Consider the following 20,072-nt stretch of genomic DNA (forward strand, 5'->3'; position numbering starts at 1 on the left):
TTCTGAAGCAGGCTCTGGGCAGATTCTAGAAACTTTCACAAGGCCCTTTAAATCCTGAAATCTTTCCAACATGTGGAAACTGTCACCTGAAAGTTTGAATACATCAGGACAGCATTTCAACGCATATTTTTAAAAAGTGAAATGCACCTCTGTATTCATTTCAGACAAACATGATGTACATTTACTAGAATTAATCGTGTTAATTATTAAATATCTGTTGGTCATTCATTGCACTGTATGTGAAAAACAGTATCGAATGCTGCTTATTATTGACAGAACTTCCAGAAGAGGGCAAGCTGTTTTGCTTCATTGTAGAAGCAGCTTGCTTGCTTCTAGTTCAGAATGAGAATGTTCATTCACCAGTTGCAGAATTTAAGAGGAAAATTTTAAAGGCTGACTGTTAGGAGTCCCATTATTACAAAGAAACTTCATGCTTAATTTTCAGAGGTCATCATGCATTAAGCATCCACAGTCTATGGCTGTTTATGATACACAAATACAATAATTATTAGTTAAAAGAAGAATGGAAACAGTTATTATCATCTGGGAGTGTCACAATTATAGCTATGGACTGTGGCAGTGTGAATGTAACTACTCTTTCATTTTACTTAGTAAAAGTAACTCTGACTACTTTCTTAACTTGTTCATAAAGTGACAATTAACAACCTGTAGATGTTATCTCATACTTAAATGTATCTGCGGCAAAAGACACACCATGTTCTATCTATATCTGAATACCTTGTGACAACAGTCACACTTTGTCAACACAGTAAGTGTGCTGTCAACGGTGCTTAAGTGCACAGCTGGTTAACTAGCCTCTAGAACATTGATTTTCCAGACTAACTTCAATTTAAAACCCCAGGCTCACAGGTGCTTCCTTTAGTAAAAAAATAGAATTGTGAGTCAACAGATACAAGCAAAAAAAAACTGGAACATTAACTCATCCTTCCCAAATGGAATTGCAATGGTCCATGCAGAAGGAGACAAATCTTGGAACTAGGGCATTTTGCATCAAGCGGTGATAAGTACTTTTGTGTGCCTCAGCTTCTGCTTAAGATTGGAAAAGACTGAGCATATATAGGTGATCCAGACTTAAACAAGGGTGGAACAAGGTGTTCTGATTGCTGTAAACTTTCAAGTGTTCAAGTTAGATCTCCTTCTGTGGCAAGTCAGGTGAGTCTATAGAACAAGTATACTCAAGGCAACATTTCATCGGGTCTCTTTAAGAATGGCAGTGCATGCTCATGCCTGGATCTAAGCTAGCAGTTTAAATAACTGCTTGCTGATAGGCTCTTCATCACTTCTGTGTGAAGTGTATTCCTTAATTTGTCTCTTGACTTGATCCCCACGTGCTTTTATTTCCCATTATGCTGCCACGATCGTTCTATTTCAGGGCGGGTGGCACTACTGTCATTTTGGCTGCTGGCTACCATTGCTCCCGTTCTTTGTTCTTTGTTCTTCTCCTGCCAGGCACTGACTTCTGCATGTGCTGGGGCGCACTGGGGTTCACCACTGCCAGCGCAGCCGGGGGCCGGCTGTTTCCTGGGTCTGCAAATCATTCGGAGTCTCTCCTCCCCTTCCAGAGCAGGAAGAACAGACGGTACAGTCCTGGCTCTGATGTAAAAGAGGAGACCCGTACCCATGGTATGGACAGCATGCTGTGTGTGCAAACTTTCCACTTTCTGCTGACTGAGTCTGCCACTATCGCCTGCTTCTAGTATTTTAAAATCATGGAAGTATGCTTCTTTGAGAGAGTAACTGAGACTGACAGCATAGACTTCCGTCCGCAAAAGCTGCTGACATCTTACTACACCGATACCAGCCCAGTGCACGTCTTTTCTACTTGAAAAGCACATGAGACACTTTGACACATAGCACTTTAACTTTATTGAGGCCTTTCATCAAGTAAAAAGTCAGTTTGCCAGGTGAGACCAAAGCTAAGCTCCCATAGAAATTATGCCTTTTTGGCATTAAAAATGTATGTATATCTTAAAATGCATTACAGATTTTGATCTAATGATGTAAAGCAGTCCAGCTACATTCTGCATACGATAGCAGACATATTAAGTACTGTCAACAATATACTTGTATAGTACAAAGAACATCACTTTGAAATAAATGCATGAGCTTCACTTATTTATGAAGTACAGAATATTAAGTATGGGCTCTCACAGTTTACAGTAGTTTGATCATTTCTCAAAGCAAATTTGCTTTGCCTAAAATGCAATGCATATCTTTACCCACCAGAGGGAGCAACAGGACAAGCGAGCTAACTATCATGCACCATCGTTACTAATGTTATCCTGTTTTTTTGTAATGAGACACAAATAAAGAATAACTTCATATTTATAATAACTTTTTGGAATACTTATTTGGTATTCTATTCTATGTGACTGGACATATTTGGTTCCTGAATCTTGTTACGTTCTGGATATTAGTCTGGGATGATTTAAAGCTGTGTAAAGGTTCGTTGTACTCTGCTAATTTGGTATTCGGCACTGCAGCCGAATACTGTACTGTACTTGACATTACGGGCTGGTTATATCCAGCTGTGATTCTAGCAAGTTGCCTACACCATATCTTCCCATGAAAACTAATCGAAATAAAACTGTCTTGGATGGGGTTCTATGCGTTATTATATATTTGCAACCAATAAGTCATAGGTGGAGTTTTAAGATCAGTGGTGTAGCAAAACAATATCGAAAGTCGATGCTCGAGTTGAGAAGCAAATTTGAATAATTTAGATTATCCAAAACTGAGCTTCACAATATAAAAAAAGTTCTGAAAAAGAGCATTCAAATCACATCAAACAGCTTATTGTGGTAATTTATTATGAAATGGTGTTATTTTCTTTTCATATAGTTCATATAGCTTATTTGGGAGTGACTAACTTCTAAACAATGGTTACCTCCAGGCCATACATAATAACACCTCATAAAACGGGTATATCAAGTTAAGCAAAATCAGAAACAGCCTAAGGATTAACCTGAAGAAGTCTGTTCTTGAAACAACAGTTCATAATTTAATTTAAATTGTCAATAGTTGGTATGAACCACTTTCTCTAATACAGCTGACTGGAAAATGCAGTTCTTCCACCTTTCTAAGGAGTCAGTGTTAACTGTTCTGTAAATTGTATTTGGAATATCAATGCACACAATCCAATACACTACGATACCATATAATACCCTTGAACAGTCTAACAAAGCAAAAGTTCTGCACTCAGCAAACAGATGTGAATCTAAAGACATTTTCAAATATAAGTTCATTGATGAGGATTAAGCTTGGATTCAAATAATGTCATTTTCATGTGTTAACTTTAAAAATTGTAAATGGAAGACCAGGCTTGTGCACACCTGCCAGCTTCACTACGAGAAGCCCTGCAGCCTGATGACTTTATCTCACTCTGCTTCATGTAGAGATAATGGGAGACAGGTTCAGAGCTCAACAGGACACACCACAAGGAGATCAATCTGTCCTTTATGGAGTGCTCACAATGACCTGACTCCCGATCAGAACCACATTACATACAAAAAAAAATGTGTTTTACACTCTAGGGCCCGAGCAGCTTGTACTGAGTTTTATTTCACCATATTATGGCAAACACATGTTTCTCCTGCTGAAACGTACCATGGATCTGTTTTCCTTGTTTCTGTCTATAGTTCCGGGTTTTTATGACCTCTGCACATGCCTGTATGAATGGGAATTAAAATGAGACGAACTGTGTTGATTGAAATAAAGTGCTGACAAAAACAGAAGCTCTGACATGGACAATGTCTTCCTCATGGGGAAAAAAAAGATTCTGCAAGCAGAGGTGCATCTGAATGCATTTGCAAAACACGCTTTGAGTTTTGAGACCGTGCTCGCCCCCTGTTGCCCATCGCTCTTTCAGCTTCTCAGCTCTGTCAAACTCCCTTACCTGGCTACAGGTACTGAACCTTGTGTCTTGAACAAGGGGAACCACTTCAAGTCTTCAAAAGCCTCTCCAACACTGTCAAACCAACCTAATGGGCATCTTCAGAATCAACAATGAAACACAAACCAGACGACACAAGTGGAAAGCACAGGGAAGTGCATTTACAATCAAGAACAGGAGCTAATTGTTCACGCTAATTCTGATCAAGCTACCCAGCTCAGACTCTGGTCTCCTAAAATGATTTTAAAGTTGAGAAATGACATCCTTCCCTTGTTCACACAGTTTCTGTGTTCTAGGTTAAGCAGGTAAATGACTCAGACGGTGGATGTGGTTTGTGTGAATTATCAAAGCTTTCCGGGATTCCTTGGAAGAATTTGAATATTCACTAACTCTAGGAAAGTCCAAGGCTACAAAGAGACCTGGATTTGCACAGTACTCAACAAGCTTCTATCATCATGCATGACATGGGAGTACTCTTATAACACCCCATTTAAAACATCACTGACTGCACTGTCTCTGTCTAATTGTGACAATATAATGTAAAGATACAATACTATAAAATGGTTTGTATGAGAAACACAATCCTAATTCACAATCTTTTAGGTAATGCTGCAAGATCTGCTTATTTCGTTTCATTTGAAAAGGGCTTGATGTCCCACACTGGTAGAGCTTTGGGACCCAGAAAAAAAAACGGTTTAGCTTTTTTTTAATGAACAATGTCTGACTCACATTCATTCTTCAGTGGTATCTAATTACTGATCTTGAGCTGTTGAGATGCAATTACAGACTAACAACTGGGTTTTTTTAGAGCAGTGTTACAAAGCTCCAAGTTAAAATTCTCCCAAAAGGCACACCAGCTGTAATAACAATCATTAAACTGGACAACCTAAAGTTCTAATACAAAAAACACAAGGGAGTCATTTCAACTGGTGAAGGTGGCAAAAGCATTTTCAGATCAACACAACGTCACCTTCTTATCTCATACAGCAGTTATGTTGGAAATACTACATGGGACAGCAATATAAATCTTCGCCACAGGTCCAGAATGCCTTACAGTATGTCAGCAATTAATGAAGAGACACTCTGTAAAGCATGTGTACTATGGTAACCATGCTTCAAGACTCTCAACTACTTTTTTTTCAAGAAAGAGCATGGTCCTGAGGTTTAAGTCAAATATTAACTCAGGTTCCCTGAAAATATGCATTGATTAGAGAGTTATTTAGGTCTGTCTGGAACTTTATCATTGTGAACTCAGACATTCATCCATTACAAGCCTCAACACAAAGCAGGTCTGTGTAAAACTACCACTACTAGCTTTCTTGAAGGGCTGTGAACAATTCTAAGAAGCCATGGGTTCACTTTCAGATTTTCAATTTTCCTTTTAAGCTTAGCAAAGAAAATCAGCCTGTTGTTTCTAATTTCTTAAAGATATGTATCGTATGTATTAATTTGGATGAGAGCCTCTATCGGACTATCTGCTTTCCAAGGATCTGTGATGGAGTACAGGCTTTCTCAGACTTCACATGCACAAACCCACTCACTGGCTATGCTTGCCTGAAATGTACTGTGGAAAAAATCCAGCCCATCAGACATGCATTTTTTTAACATGCCACAATGCCTGAAAATGTTAATGACTTTTTCAGATGACGAGTTTATGCTGGATATGCAAAGACAATTTTTAGGTTTCTCTGTTAATAGTGACAGATCAGTACACAGTGAATGTAGTATCAGATCAATACATATGTAACCTCTTGTGGTAATCAAGTGCCAAGAGGTGGTTAATCGATTTAGATGTTCAAAATGTGTTTTAAGTTTTATATTAGATCTCAAACTCCGGATTTTTCACAGGAAGCATTTCCTTGGTTTGTGCACTGCAGTGGAAATGCATCACAGGATAATTGAGCTTGTATCAGTAACTGTGTCTTTAAACCATTGTCTTCTTACAATAAACTACATCTTAAATTTCTCTAACCAGAATCCAGTTCTTACCAAACTATGATTGATCAGTAAAGTTTATCAGAGAATTGAGACATAGCAAAAACAAACTTCCTTGCTTAACTCTAAACACAATGAACTGTATTCACAGAATCAAGGCCAAAAGGCTTCACAATTTTATATTTGTTTACCCATCAGCCAATTAGAAGCATTTAGCTACTTCGAAATTAATTAGCAACATAAACATAAGTGTAATATGAGTCACACTTGTACTGTTACTTATTGTACTTTTACTATTTCTGATATGAATCTAAAAAGATTCCAATTAAAAACTGAAAAGCTAGGAAATAGGAATAATTTCCATAAAAATAATTCCTGTGCTCCCTATTATTATGAATAATTACTATAAATTGTCATAGTTAGCTTTCCACCAGGCTCTCTTCATTGACCTTGACAGGCAATCTTTCACTTCATAGTTTCTCTCTCTGTGGGATATACCTTTACCTTTTAGTGAAGATTTACAAGGATGGTCATGATTCTCAGAAATCTCAGAAGGCTGCAGGTTGTCTAGGGGACATTAAACTTCATTCCATTGAGCTGTCAGCATAATTCAAAATATATTGTGCACGACACACAAACCCTTTTAAATCGCACCAGCCAATATTTAGAGGGCTGTCTGCCAAAAAGTAAACCCATGTGGCTTGCTAAAAACTGCATGCAGTTCTGCATGATAAAGTAAAGCAGGCTTTGTGATGAGCGTGTCACCATTAGCTCAGTTCCTACAGTTCCTAGCACAGTGAGGTGCAGGCTTGTGGGTTATTCCCTCATTATTATACCCTGACTGCCAAGTGCATGCACAAAACAGTTAAATTTGGACCAGAACCAACATGAATCTGATGGGAAGCTAGACTGTGGTCTCTTTCCTCCCACTGCAGTAACAAAACTCTTAATAACAGGGTTTCCCCTTACTTGTAATGATGCACTCCTCTTTCTATAAAGGAAAACCTACTGTCTAAATCTTCATGAAATTAAATTTGTTGCCGACTCTAAAACTCAGTATCCAATATTCTTTCACTTCACTCAATTTCTCATTTAATGTTAATAATAACCCAATACACTAAGAACCCATAACATTCCACATCTCCCCATAGGCCAGGGCATCTATTGTATCCACTTGAGCTAAAATACAGAAGTACATAAATGTACTCTACAAGGATAAATTTCAATCTGCAAAATAGGCATGACTCACATTATCCAACAAGTACTAATCCTGGTGGCACACAAAATAAAGGTCATGCCATTAGACTTCCAGATATCTACAGCTGGTGAATATCACAGCCTGGTGTCTAGGTACAGGTTGCAGGACTTTTTCCTGTTTTGCTCATTAAGATTAAAGGCTGGGCCAGTGGATAACATACTTGCATTACTGGTTCATGTTTGGACTCGGCCACTGAATACCTGCGTAAATATGGACGAGTTACTTAATCTTCAGTTCTACTGAGATGTAAAACAGTTCCTTGAGATACAAACTTCTGTTGTCCTAAATGATTAAAAGGACTTTTTCCAATATCGTGGTGCATAATATGAGACATCTCGGGTGTCGCTCTCTCCAGTGGAGTAAAAGGGCACGTAAGACGACTCTCTGTTCAGAGAACAGATTTCAAAGGCTTTTGTTCATTCAGAGGAAACAGACTAGAAGCTGCCCATCAGTTAAGGAATGTTTCAGGTTCCTCAAGGGTTAACTATTGAACGACTGCTGGGAAAACACTCTTCTTCTAGATCCCTCTGTAGTCCAACAGCAGGCTTCAGACATCTGTTCAAGACATTAAGCTACATTCATGGGAACATATACTGTATTTGTTGTGTTGCCATTAGTTGCATGGTTGTTTTTAATTTTTCACCCATTCTTATTTTCGCACTGGAAACATTTCACAAATAGCAACACTACCCAGAAGGTGTTGTGTGTGTATTTGTATGTATGAGAGGGGGGTTTCCTTCTCTCACTTGGACACAGTTATCCTTGTGACTTAATTTCCTTTTCAAGTGAGACGGCAGCCAGGATGATGTAATTCTCTGTTGACCCAGAAAACACAGTTGCTGGCCCATATGAGGCCATATATAAGCATTCCCTCTGTGTTTAGGTTTAATTTTGTCTACACTTCCAAACACCGGGGCGGTGACTACTTTGGAGATATCATCACATAAAATGAATCAACAATACACCACCTTGGATGTCGCAGTTTTTACAGAGCAGCAGTAGAGATGTCTTAGAAGACAGTCCTACCATTTGACTAACAGGAATTTCTTGAGGGTCAGAGTTTAGAAATGGATTCTTATAGTATGGATTTCTGCAATATTTTTCCTTTCTCAGAGGATTGTCAATCATTTATATTCAAGGTCTAACTAGGTCACAGATCTAACTAGATGATTTTATAAACTCTCAAGGGGGGCAATGCATTGTGTTAGATAATTAAAAATGTCAATATTCTATATCCTGCACCTAAGCTCCGTGTAGCACTATGATCTTCGCAATTAAGTAGTGAGATCTGTAATTAAGTGCGTGTATGAAAGATTACCATCTTTTCTTAAAGGTAAAGAAATCTTCTGCAGAGAACCGAAGATTCACCACGAAAGACTTGACTGGTAAAATAGCAGCGGCACCGAATGATAGAAACATTCTATCCTAAATGTAGGTGCAATAATTCACAAACTCTTATTTAGTTGAAAAAACAACTACGTTGCACCTTTTTCCGCATTAATTGAACCCGTGTTAGGGCATGATGCATGGAGATGCTGGACACGGAGTCAGAAAATTAAAATTATACAGAAAAGTGTAGGTACTGTTTGAGGTTGTTTTTATTAAAATATGTACCCTGGGGTTTGCTTTACTTACCCTTAAAAAATGCAAACCACTCTCTTTCACCTGTATTTTGTAGAGCTTTTAATCAGAATCCTTTTAATCCCTTCCACCCTGAGGGGCCTAAACTGCCACTCTTCCTGTGAGCAAGGCCCTGCTGGAATCTGGGTGATTTATGTTAGCTGCTGCACTTTACAACCAAGCTGGGACTCCCCTGTCACTACAGAAATTAATGGGCCTCACTGACAGGTGCAGAAAGGACATATTGCCTTGTCAGCAGCACAGGTCTCGGCCTCGCAAGCTAGAGGTGGCCTTGCGGGTGGGAGCACGGATGATCTCAATGAAAGGCTCCAGACAGGGTGATGTCAAAAAACACATACAGATACACTAGCTTCATTCCACCACCAGGCCTGTCCTGCTGTAAATCAGGCTACATCTTGCATATGACATCACTTCACCTTCAGAGGTTTACACAAGATTGCAGCAGTGCCAGAAGGTGCCAGGGGTGAGGGCCTCCTGTCAGTCATGGGACACCTGCTCACACTTCTTTCGTTTTTTGACTTTCGTCTTGTTAATTAAAATTTCGGCTGAACGTCTACTCAAACATAAACAGCATAAAAAGAACACAGCATTTCTGACAGCTTACAACACTTCTGAAGTTACGTTGTTTTAATGTTGACATTTAAAGGACACGACGAACCCTCCAAGGCATTCTGTTTTTACTTTTCAGTGTGGAATTGACCTCAAGCTGATCATTTCAAAAGATGAAGTCTTAGTGATAGACATTTATTTATTCTTTGTAATTTTGATGCGTGAACACCTGCAACTTTCTGGAGTCCCTATATTATGCACAGGACCTAATGACTGAACTTTCCAAGAGGCCAGTGACTGTTGACATAATAAAGTGGAAAATTATGTGCACCTTACTGCTGTAAAAATCACAATGCTGGTCTGATGGCTTAAGCCAATGTTCAGAGTCCAGCAGAAACGCTGCTCTGAAATTTTGCTTCATAAGGTATCCTTAAGCAATGTATTATTTGAATATAGCTAGTGAAGTTTTGGCTGTTACATCCCAAGATGTACCTTAAGTAAAGGGAAGACAACACTTTCACTTGCCATTGCAGAACTTCATTAAAATCCTTTAAAATATGCTGGACTCAATGGATGGAAGAATCATGTCAAGATGACAGTATATCAGGCCCTTGTTTGCTACAAAGATTAACGGGTTGTGTATAATTAGAGAAGTGGGCAGCACACTTGGCTGTTACCTCCTATTTGCATAGTTCCAGAGTGCCAGCTAAGATCAAGTTATTGAAAGCTATTCCTGAACTTAGCTGTGACCCCCACTACACCGCCGGTTACTTTTTCAGTGTGGCGACAGAGTGTCTCTAACAGAATGCCATAGTACATGGACTACACAGATTTAGGCTGTCCTTTAACACCTTTGTCTGTGGTTGACAAGCAAAGGAGCTGAGCGAAACACCATTAACACTTGCTTTCTCAACCAACTCTTACTGCTCTTCAAGCCCACAATGCACCTTAACAAGAGCTGCTTTGATGCAGCAGAGCCACATTGCAAACCTTCTCCTCCAGATACAACAAAAAGATATAACTTCGGATTCGTACTTACCTAGGCTCAATGCCAACAGGAAGTCAGAAAGAGCCTTCTTACGCTAATAAAAAAAACTAAGGAATTGTTTTTGTTTGTATTTTCAAAACTTATCAAATACAACCAAGGGCTGGAGCTTTTAAATGGTATATGCCTGGCAAGCTAAACGTTTTTTTACTGTATAAATAACGAGCAACACACATTATCAGTTTCCTTAACTTGTACTTGGATTACTGTGCTTTGGCAGTAAGACAGCACCCTTTGGTACTTCACAGCTAAAAGCAAACTGATTCTCATATCTGCTAAGAAAAGCCCAAAGCAATTAATGACACACATCTGTTTCCTTCCTGGCTACTCACATATCTTGTGATGAAAAAAGCCATGTGCTACAAATGTGTGTAATTACAATTATTGAGATAAGCAGACAGGCTGCACTGGAGATGTGGATTAATTTAATAGCACCTCTCTCCCCCATCCTCCTGGCCCCCTGGCCTACTGAAATGAGCAAATGGCCTCTGCCCCATCTTCAAGGTGTTGCTGGTTACACCACACCTATTACAACCACAGATGCCTTGGTGTCAGGTTTTCATTTACTCAGCTGTGTCTCTGCTCAGCGCGGGGGGCTCTTCAGAGCCAAAATGGACTAGAGGAAAAAAAAAACTGTGATGTGTTGCTGTCATTGCTGGGCTTCCTTCACTGACTGATATCATCTCAGCATCATAAATAGCATAAGCAGGATAGCTAATGGGTGTCCAGTTACACCCCCAAAAAACAAACAAGTTGTGATTTACCAAGAGAAGGGAGAAAGACTGGAGACAGACCCCTGCCTTTGGTTTTTAGCAGCAGCTTGATGCATAAACAGGAACATTTATAGATGTTCGCTATTCCCATCCATCGGATTTAAGCTAAAATTGAAGCTGTACACCATTGAATCAGACAATGAGAATATGCGAGTGCCCCTAGATCTTATTAGAGTGAGCATGACCTGAAAATGTTTCAATTTGTGTCATTTCAAGAAATTAGAATCATTCAAGGTTGCAAGAAGCAGGAGGGGAACAAGGAGTCAGAACGACAAACCCAGCATCTTTGTTCATTACTTTTTGGCGTTAAATTCACAATCATGTTAAAAGTAAATACAGTACAAACATATATACATATATATTACCTAACACAATGCTGCACATTAAAGTCAGGAAGTGTGGCACCAGGACCTGGACATCATCATCAGGAATGCTCTCTAACTCACTACACCTTGTGTTCTGTCCTCTGTCTTTGATTAAGACCAGATTGTACCAACCCCATGAGGGCAAGTTTTGTCTCGTGGTCTCAAGGTGACTAGATCTGCTGACAGTTTTGGAGTGACTTCTCTTCTGATCTGAGCTGTATTTGAGTTCAGGCCCCCGGGGAGAAGAAAGGACAGGGATTTATCCCACTTTGACCCCCACATCCTCAATGAATAAAATCCCCATAAGAGATAAGATCATTTTATTAGCCAATTACAATTTCTTGCATTAGGAATTTGTCTTTTTCGCATACCTCAGCTTGCTCTCCATGAGACACACAGATAGGGAGAGAGAAGCTTGGGGTCAGAGCGCAGGGTCAGTCATTGTACAGCGCCCCTGGAGCAGTTGGGGTTAAGGGCCTTGTTCAGGGGCCCAACAGAGGAGGATTCCTCTGCCAGACGTGGGATTTGAACTGGTGATCCTTAGCCACAGGCGCAAATCCTTAGCCGCAGAGCCACTGCTCCACCCCAGCCACCGTAATGTCCCATTACACAGATATTATAAACTTCGGTCTGAACACTCTTGTCAAAACTCATGTAATCTGCCAACTCCCTTAGGTCACTTATTAAATTTCATGCACGTTAGCGTTGCACATGACAGCTGAATGTTTTCAATATAGATAGGATTCTTATATAGATGACATAGCGTGACACCAGGTGGCCAGACGCTGTAGGGGGATGTCAATCAATAAAGAAATCCATGAGCAAGTCTGGTCGTGACGGTTACACAATCAAATCATAAGACTTTCAGCAACAGCAAGAAACAACAGCAACGCTTAAATTTAATTTTTTGTCATTTTATTTTCAGATATACCCTATGCAGCCTTTTTGAGAAAGCTACCAAATACTGTATGTCAGCCTTGTTCAAGCAAGTAACAAGTATCAGATAAAAATAAATTAAAATAATCTAATATATTATTGTAATAATATTACTAAATATTACATAATGTAATACTACTACTATATAAATGTAATGTTTTCATGTTTTACACATTTCAGGTTCAAATTTCATTTTGAAGTTTTACCTTTTGCAGAAAATGCCATCTCAGAAGGTGCATTTACTGCACAACATTGTAACACTTCTATTTACAAAATGTTTGTTTTTCTATTATAATCACCGGCACAGTTATTTTCAATTCTTTGAATAGAAACCAAACATCTATGAGGAAGAACAGAGGAGATCAATATATAGTATTGTAAGAGTCTGGTTTGGAGAAACTCACATTATAAGGCCCATTCTAATCTTTTAAATAACAAAGAATAAATATTACTCTGGTAACAAATCATAACTGCAATTATAGTGCAGTCTTGTTTTTCAATTGAGAATCAATTTCATATTATTTAGTAAGTTTCCTAAAATCATTTTTTATTTTCATTTTGATCAATCATTTCTTTCATAGTTATTTTACCTATTAATATCAGTATACTGGTGGGATTAAACTGTGACAAGCCATCTTTATAGTTCCAGGGAATATGATGGAGATTTACTGAACTTCTACATCATAAGTACAGTTATACAGCTCTCACATATAATCAAAAACAATTTCCTAACCCTCAGCAAACAATATACTGTACTAGTACTTGTGCGATGTGGCTAGTTAGTGATCACAGTGATCCAAAAGTTAGTAAACAACCATAAATTACGTGTGTAGAACTTGAGTAGTGACTTTTGAAACAGTCTTTGATAAGAAGTCGATTCTAATCTTTAACCACTGCTGTTGAAAAATAACTTGGCTACTAACTTACTGTCTCTTTTCTTTCAAGTGGTTTTGGAAATCATTTCTAAATCAGATAAGAAATATTGTAGCCTGGCCACAAATTACAGTGTTCTTTTATAGTCCTTATCTCACACCTGTAAAAGGTGAATCCTTAATTGCTGTGTATTAACATAAAACCATACCATGCCATGAAATCATACTAATCCTTTAGAGGATGCTAATTGAATTGGCTGAAGAGTAACTCTGTTCCATTTCATGGCTCAATAGCCAATAAAATTACTTCTGTAGCCTCATTGACATTAGCAGCATGACAGTGCAACAAATGCCTTTTAAACTCCATTAGTACAAGACTGATTTTGTATACGGCAGCACTTCTTTAATCAAATGTAATGCCTTAGATATTTAAGCATAACACATCATCTGCACAAAAACTGTAGTACTGAAGACCAGTTAAGAAAAAAAACCTCAATGCAAAACCATTAAAAACCTCTTAAGTTTATTCATTATACCTTCCTTTGGCAAAGGTACCAAGAGACTATATTTATCAATCATGTCCTCAGCTATAGCAAAAAAGCACAAGTTTTCATGATCAATCAATGATCATTTGTGATCATTTTGAAAACCTTTGATATTTTTGAAGCTCAAGGTTTAGCTAAGGGGTGGAATTCAGAATAAACAAACAATTAAAAAAATAAGCAGAGACCAGTTTTCTAGAGACAGTTTTCACTGGTACACTCAAAAAATTACTGCTACATGACATATAGAAACTTCTGGGATCTGAGAACTTTTGACTTTGTATTTCTTCAGCTGTATTACATTTAGTTTGTACAGTATCAATCAGCCCTTTGAAATGCCATAGCATTGTGGCCATAGCCCTTTGCCATAGCTCTTTGTCCTCATTACGACCTCCATTAGATCAAAACATTGGCAATAGCATTTTACAGATCTTTCTGAATCACTTAAATAAGCACGCATATCATTTTCCAACAGTTTTTCTCTTGTACAGTACCTTGCACCTTAAGATGTTTTGGATGTGAGCTTATTCCATCTTGCAGAAAACAGTTTACAGCAACATGAAATTTTACTTTTGTGAACTTTTTTGTAAACTTAACTTTGAGGCATTTCTAATTACTGTACCTGTTAAACACCATGAACAGTAAAACAACTCCTACTACTACGGCAACCTGTGACACATCAACTGAGAATCACCCTCCATATTTTACCAATTTACCTAACACTGGTGCCAGCCTAACACCCTGTATAGTAGAAAACATTGGAATTACTTTCCTTACTGAGTGCACCACTGAGTTAAATGTTACTTTACACTTAAATTAATTGATTTTTGTTTTGTAAGTAGAAAGGTTTTACTTACCCTGATGACCTCTGGAGTCTGTTGAATTAACAGAGATGGACCAGTGTCTCTCACAGCAGCAGGAACTGGGCCAGGCTGTGATTTCTGCTCAGACTTGGCAGTGGTCACCAAAGTGTCTTGAAGAAGTCGCATGACTTCGCGTTCTCTGGATAGCGTTCCCTTTCCTGTCCCACTTTCCACAAGCTCCTGGGCGAAGCTTTCAATGCTCTCCAGAATCCGCAGCAGGAGAGCCCCATCCTCCTCATCGTTCACATCCCCACCCTGCCTGCTGGTGTCCTTCTTGCCTGGGAGTGGGGAGGTCACGGCTGGAGGAGGATGGCTTTTGCTTCCTGAGCTAAAGATCAAGTGCTGAACTGAGCCTGGCTGTTGGCTACAGTTCACGACTTTTTGGCTGTTGCCTTTCATGGATGGCTCTTGCTCCATATTTTGGGAAAGGCACTCCAAATCCATTAGCAATTTATCAATGTCATCCTCCTGGTTGCTGTGCCCCAACGTCTGGAAAACCCTTGACTCTGCACTTAAATTTGTAGGGGAGACAAATGCCTTGCTGGCTCCTTGCAATGCATGGGGATCTATCTTTGGCTTATATGTAGTCCCATTCCTCATGCTTTCAGATAGTTTATCTGCACCATCACTGGTTTCTGCAAAGGTGCTTGGCTTTTTAGAGAACTGCTTGACTTCTGTAAACCCCAGGCTGAATTTCCCTTCCCCTCTGAGTTCCTTGTCCAGCACTTTTCCAAGATCGGGATCCTCCTCTATGTATAGTGCTTCCATGGATTCCTTACATATACTATCATTGCTACTAGACAGTAATGAGTTTGTAGAGGAATAGCTGTCAGAGTGGTTGATCGCAGTGACTTGAGGTAGGGAAGTGGAACTGTTAGCAGCAGTCATGGTATTCTGCTGCACATTGTTAGCAAGAGATGATGTATGAGATGGCAGGCTGGAAGGGCTTTGGACTGATTTCACATTGTTAACTGGTTCCCGAGAGGCTTCCTGGGATTCTAACAGAGAGGAAGGAGGTAGAGTTTTGGTTAGAGGAGGGGAATGGACTACATCCTCGTACCTGGGAGGCTGTTCGTTCCCAAAGATAGGGGAAAAGGGACTTTGCTGCAGTCCATGTAAGCTGTTTACCAGTTCGGCCAAGTCGTTATGTTCTGAACGTCCAGGCAGCCCGTGTTCAAACTCAAAAGGCAGCTTCTTAAGATAGCTGGAAAGTCTGGCCATGACATTCCTGTATATGAGTTCGGGATTAGTGCTGGAATCGTCGCTCTCGACCCCCATGGATTTCCGCTTGATGCACTGCTTAATGATGTCGGTGCACTTTTTGAGGTCTTCTGAGCACTTGAGGAGGATATCCAAACAGGCTTTAATGTCTTCACCTGAGGCATTACTGTCCATCTTGGTCTTTTCTAAGATCTTGTTGATCAGGTTTTCCTCTGTCAAGCTGTTCAGGTACAGTGTTGCAACATTGTTGACATTTTGTTCCAGTGAACTGCTGCGGCTCAGCTTGTGCTCTTCCATGACTGATTTCTGCAGCATGCCAAAAGGAGGGCAATTCTCATCGTTGCCAAAGTGCCCATATATGATATCCAGATCTGTGGACCTTCTGCTGAAGGAATCTGGCCTTACTTTCCTCCCTTTCCTGAAAGTGACATGACTAGAAGAATACTTAATTTTTTCAAAAGAGAACTCCTTGATCTTTCCGCTGGCTAAATTTATAGCCTCTCCTGTGATGTCTTTTAGGCTGGTGGAGCCCTGAATGGCCAATCCCTTTTTGATTCTAGGAGCACCCGGAAGGACTTGGTGATAATCCTCACTCATAGCTTCAGGGGCAGCATTGCCATTTTCAACAGCTGAAAATTTATTGCCAAGTTCCTGGGCACCTGAAGGTCGGGCACTGGAAGCTGGAGCAACAGGAGCTTCCAGCAGCTCTGCGCAGGTGCTATGGTGGGCTACAGTACACTCAATACCGTGTTTAAGAACCTGACAAGGACCGCTACAGTAGTGCACAGTGTGCTGAAAACGTCGGTCTATGACAACACTGTTGTAACAATTAACAGTGCTTACTATAATGCGATATGTTGCTGCCATCGTTTGTGTTGACTTGCAAGCCACGTGTCTTCAGATAACAGCCTCTTAACTTGGCACAACAAAAGGCTACTCCAGGTGTAGATATATTTTAAAAAGTCATTGCGCTTAAAAAAGGCTGAGAGCTCCGTTTTCTGTATATAATTATCTTTACATAGTCAGGTGTCAAAGTTTAAGTAAACACTTATTAAAAAGAAAAGTTAAAAAACCTTTTGGGCCCCACAGCAGTCGGGGGTATTCGGACTACAGCTGAATCCACTTGGTTACAGAGAATTCTGCTTGTATAGTTCACATACCATTCATTAGGACATACTCCATACTTAGTGAATAATAGCTCTGTTCACCATTGTGGCACTGCTATCCATTTCTTAACAGTGCGATCAGTGGCCTAATGATAGGCCTGTCTGTAGCTCCCAAGAACATCCCACTTTCAATGGCAGATGCCTGGAGGCGTTACTATATATTTTGCCTTTTTTTTTTCTTTTCCAGTCAGGAAGAGTTGCCTGCTGAGTGACAGATGGCTTAATGTGTTTTGCAGATGTTTTGAAAATCCTCTTTTCTCAGGCCTGTTTGTGCGGTGGATTCTTGAACACAAAGAGAATCAACCTGTAACAAGAGTAAAAAAGGACAGTATTGTAAAATTGTTGCAATGAAGTTGATTTGACTGTTTTTTTTTTACTGAGGTTCTGTTCTCAGCAAGAAAGGAGAAAAGCAATTTTTAAATGGCTTTAGTTTTATGCCACAATGAACTTCCTGTGTGAACGCACCCAAATAGCCCATAATCAAACACTTTTAGCGCTTTTTAAAGATGAAAAAAGCTTTAAGCTTGAAGAGAAGCCAAAGAAAATTTGGAGTCTGGAAATCAGACAATATCTTGGGATGGATCTGTAGATGATAAATACATAGAAAACAAAAAAACCTTTACAGAATGAATGTTATTTTAAGGTGAGGTCAAATATGTAAGCAAAAGCTTGTCAGTAATAACTGGACTCTCTGACTTTTGAAGTACAGTTTTTCGCATCTGCCCTTCATTCTCTTTTAGTAGAACATTCGGTTGCTTTTCATAATAGAAAACAAAACACACACTTGCATAAGGCTTTTGTTGATTAAACTACAAAACTACATAAACCACCATTATGAAAGAAAAACTTTTGTCCAGCAGTTATAAAAAAAGCAGTTCAGCTGAAAAATGCATATGACAAGGTGCAACATTGCAACTCCCTACATGAACAGTAGTGTATTTTAGATCTAGTGTAAAGAGGTTAGGCACAAGTTATGGAAATTGTCCATGTCAGTGTGAAATGAAAAGTACAACAAAGCAGTATACAAAGCAGTATAAGATCTCCACATTTTGTGCAACAAAATGAAAAACCACTAAAGAAATAAATATTATACTGCATAAAACATACTAAGGGTGGTACAGTGGCACTGCCTCTCAAAGCTGGGGCCCTGTGTTTAATTCTGGACCAAACTTGCTATCTGCAACTTTGTGTGATCTCCCCATATTCACAAGGGTTTGCTCCCACAGTCCAAAATACAATGGTAGGTTAATTGACTTCTGGGAAAACTGCCCCTGGTATGGGTGTGTGTCAGTGTCTATCTGTTCTGTGATGAACTAGTGTCCCATCCAGGGTGTACCCTGCCTTGTGCCTGTTGCTTGCCAAGATAGGCTCTGGCTCCCTGGGAGTCCCGTATTGGAAGAAACAGTTAGAAAATGGATGGATGGACACAACATGTTATCTACTTGATTATCAACCAAAAAACAGTTGCACTCTATTCCCATTGATCCAACTAAAACAAAAACACAGTTGAAAACAAAAAGAATTTTTGAAAGATGAGAAAGCTCAGGGTACGCGTGTGCATGACGTTGTTTGTGTCCGTCTGTCCTGCGATGGACTGGCATCCAATTCAAGGTATACCCTGCCTTGTGCTTGTTGCCTGCGGGGAAAGGTTCCAGCTTCCTTCATGTTGCTTCGGGAGAAGCAGTTCGAAGATGAATGGAAGGAAAAAAGCTCAGGGAGGCACTAGTTCCAAACTTTCAGCAGTTGTCTTACAAGTAGAAGAACATCATGCGCAGCAAGAATTCCTAGAATCCTCCATGACTGCACTCGGCACTAAATGGCAGAGCGTCTGTTTGAAACCTTTAGCAAGCCCTCTGACACTAGTAAACACCCAAAAAAAGTTCTTTTTCCCTGAAAACGAATCTTTAAGCCATGACTCTGCAACTAAAGAGCTTTTTTAACAGATTTACATATGAGACTGTATGCAAATTAAACACAAAAGAACATGGCCTGAAGTGACTTTGTTTTATGACTTACCAGGTTCAGCATCCCTTTTATTTTTTTATAACCCTTAGTTATTTTTTTATTAACTTAATGATAGACATTTAGTTATTAAGCACTATCGATGCACAAGCAGACAAACATACAGTAATTTGGCATTTTGTACATTGTTTAAGCAATGCGAGGATTATGGGAATTATATATTTTTTTCATGTGGAACAAACAAGAAGAAAGTGATTATATCTGAAATAACAGAAATGAACAAAAATGAATGATATTTATATGAGCTCTGGTTTTACACATAGATAATATATAAATAGATAAGGATGCAAAACTGTAATATGCAGAGAGGTCAACAATAACAAAGCTGCAATGATTATGTATAAACAGAAACAGTCTAATGACTATTCTAAGAGGAATAAATGCACATTCAGAACAGTAATCTTCATAAGGTAATGTACTGCTTCTGTGCTATAAAGGCTATTATCTGTTTAGGAGGATTTGTCTTTATCATTTTAATCATCTGACACTTTTATGCTTTAATTTCTTCCTACTCTACTGGAACTGTTATGTTATGTTATGTTATGAACTATAAAAACTCCTTAATTTTTCTGGAGATAACTTTTGTTATTTTAGAATCTTGGAAAACGAATCTGTCCATTGTCTGTACATAGTGTGTATGAGAAACAATTTTAGTTTTTGTTTAAGGAAAAAAGGTATAAGTTACAGTACATACTGAAAACTGCAGCAACAACATTGCTGCATCACTTTACAATGCAGAGTGAATCTCAGAAGGTTTGGGATAGTTTGCTTTCCTTGCTACACAACCCAGCAGTAAGACTTCTGAAGGCATATCAGAAAATATCTGATGGAACAAATGCTCTTATCGTTAGGTGAAACCATGCCGAACAGGATATAAAACAAGAAATTAAAGATGAAGAAAAAGTAAACTATTCCTTCAGAATCATTCCTTTAAAATTCTGAACAAATATCCTCTAATTCACTTCATCTGT

General features: G+C 39.1%; 1 protein-coding gene across 2 annotated transcripts in view; it reads right to left on the reverse strand.

The window, feature by feature from the left end:
- ppp2r3a (protein phosphatase 2, regulatory subunit B'', alpha) overlaps positions 1-20,072 on the reverse strand; it is a 105,622-nt gene that overhangs the window by 26,196 nt on the left and 59,354 nt on the right. For both annotated transcript variants that reach the window (XM_088913739.1, XM_088913738.1), the window contains one exon: positions 14,687-17,383. In XM_088913739.1, coding sequence (XP_088769865.1) covers positions 14,687-16,780 — 2,094 coding nt within the window. In that variant the 5' untranslated portion in view covers positions 16,781-17,383. The remainder of the gene's footprint in view (positions 1-14,686; positions 17,384-20,072) is intronic.

The sequence above is a fragment of the Atractosteus spatula genome, chromosome 4 (assembly GCF_055471065.1).
Source record: "Atractosteus spatula isolate fAtrSpa1 chromosome 4, fAtrSpa1.hap1, whole genome shotgun sequence".
Taxonomy (NCBI): Eukaryota; Metazoa; Chordata; class Actinopteri; order Semionotiformes; family Lepisosteidae; genus Atractosteus; species Atractosteus spatula.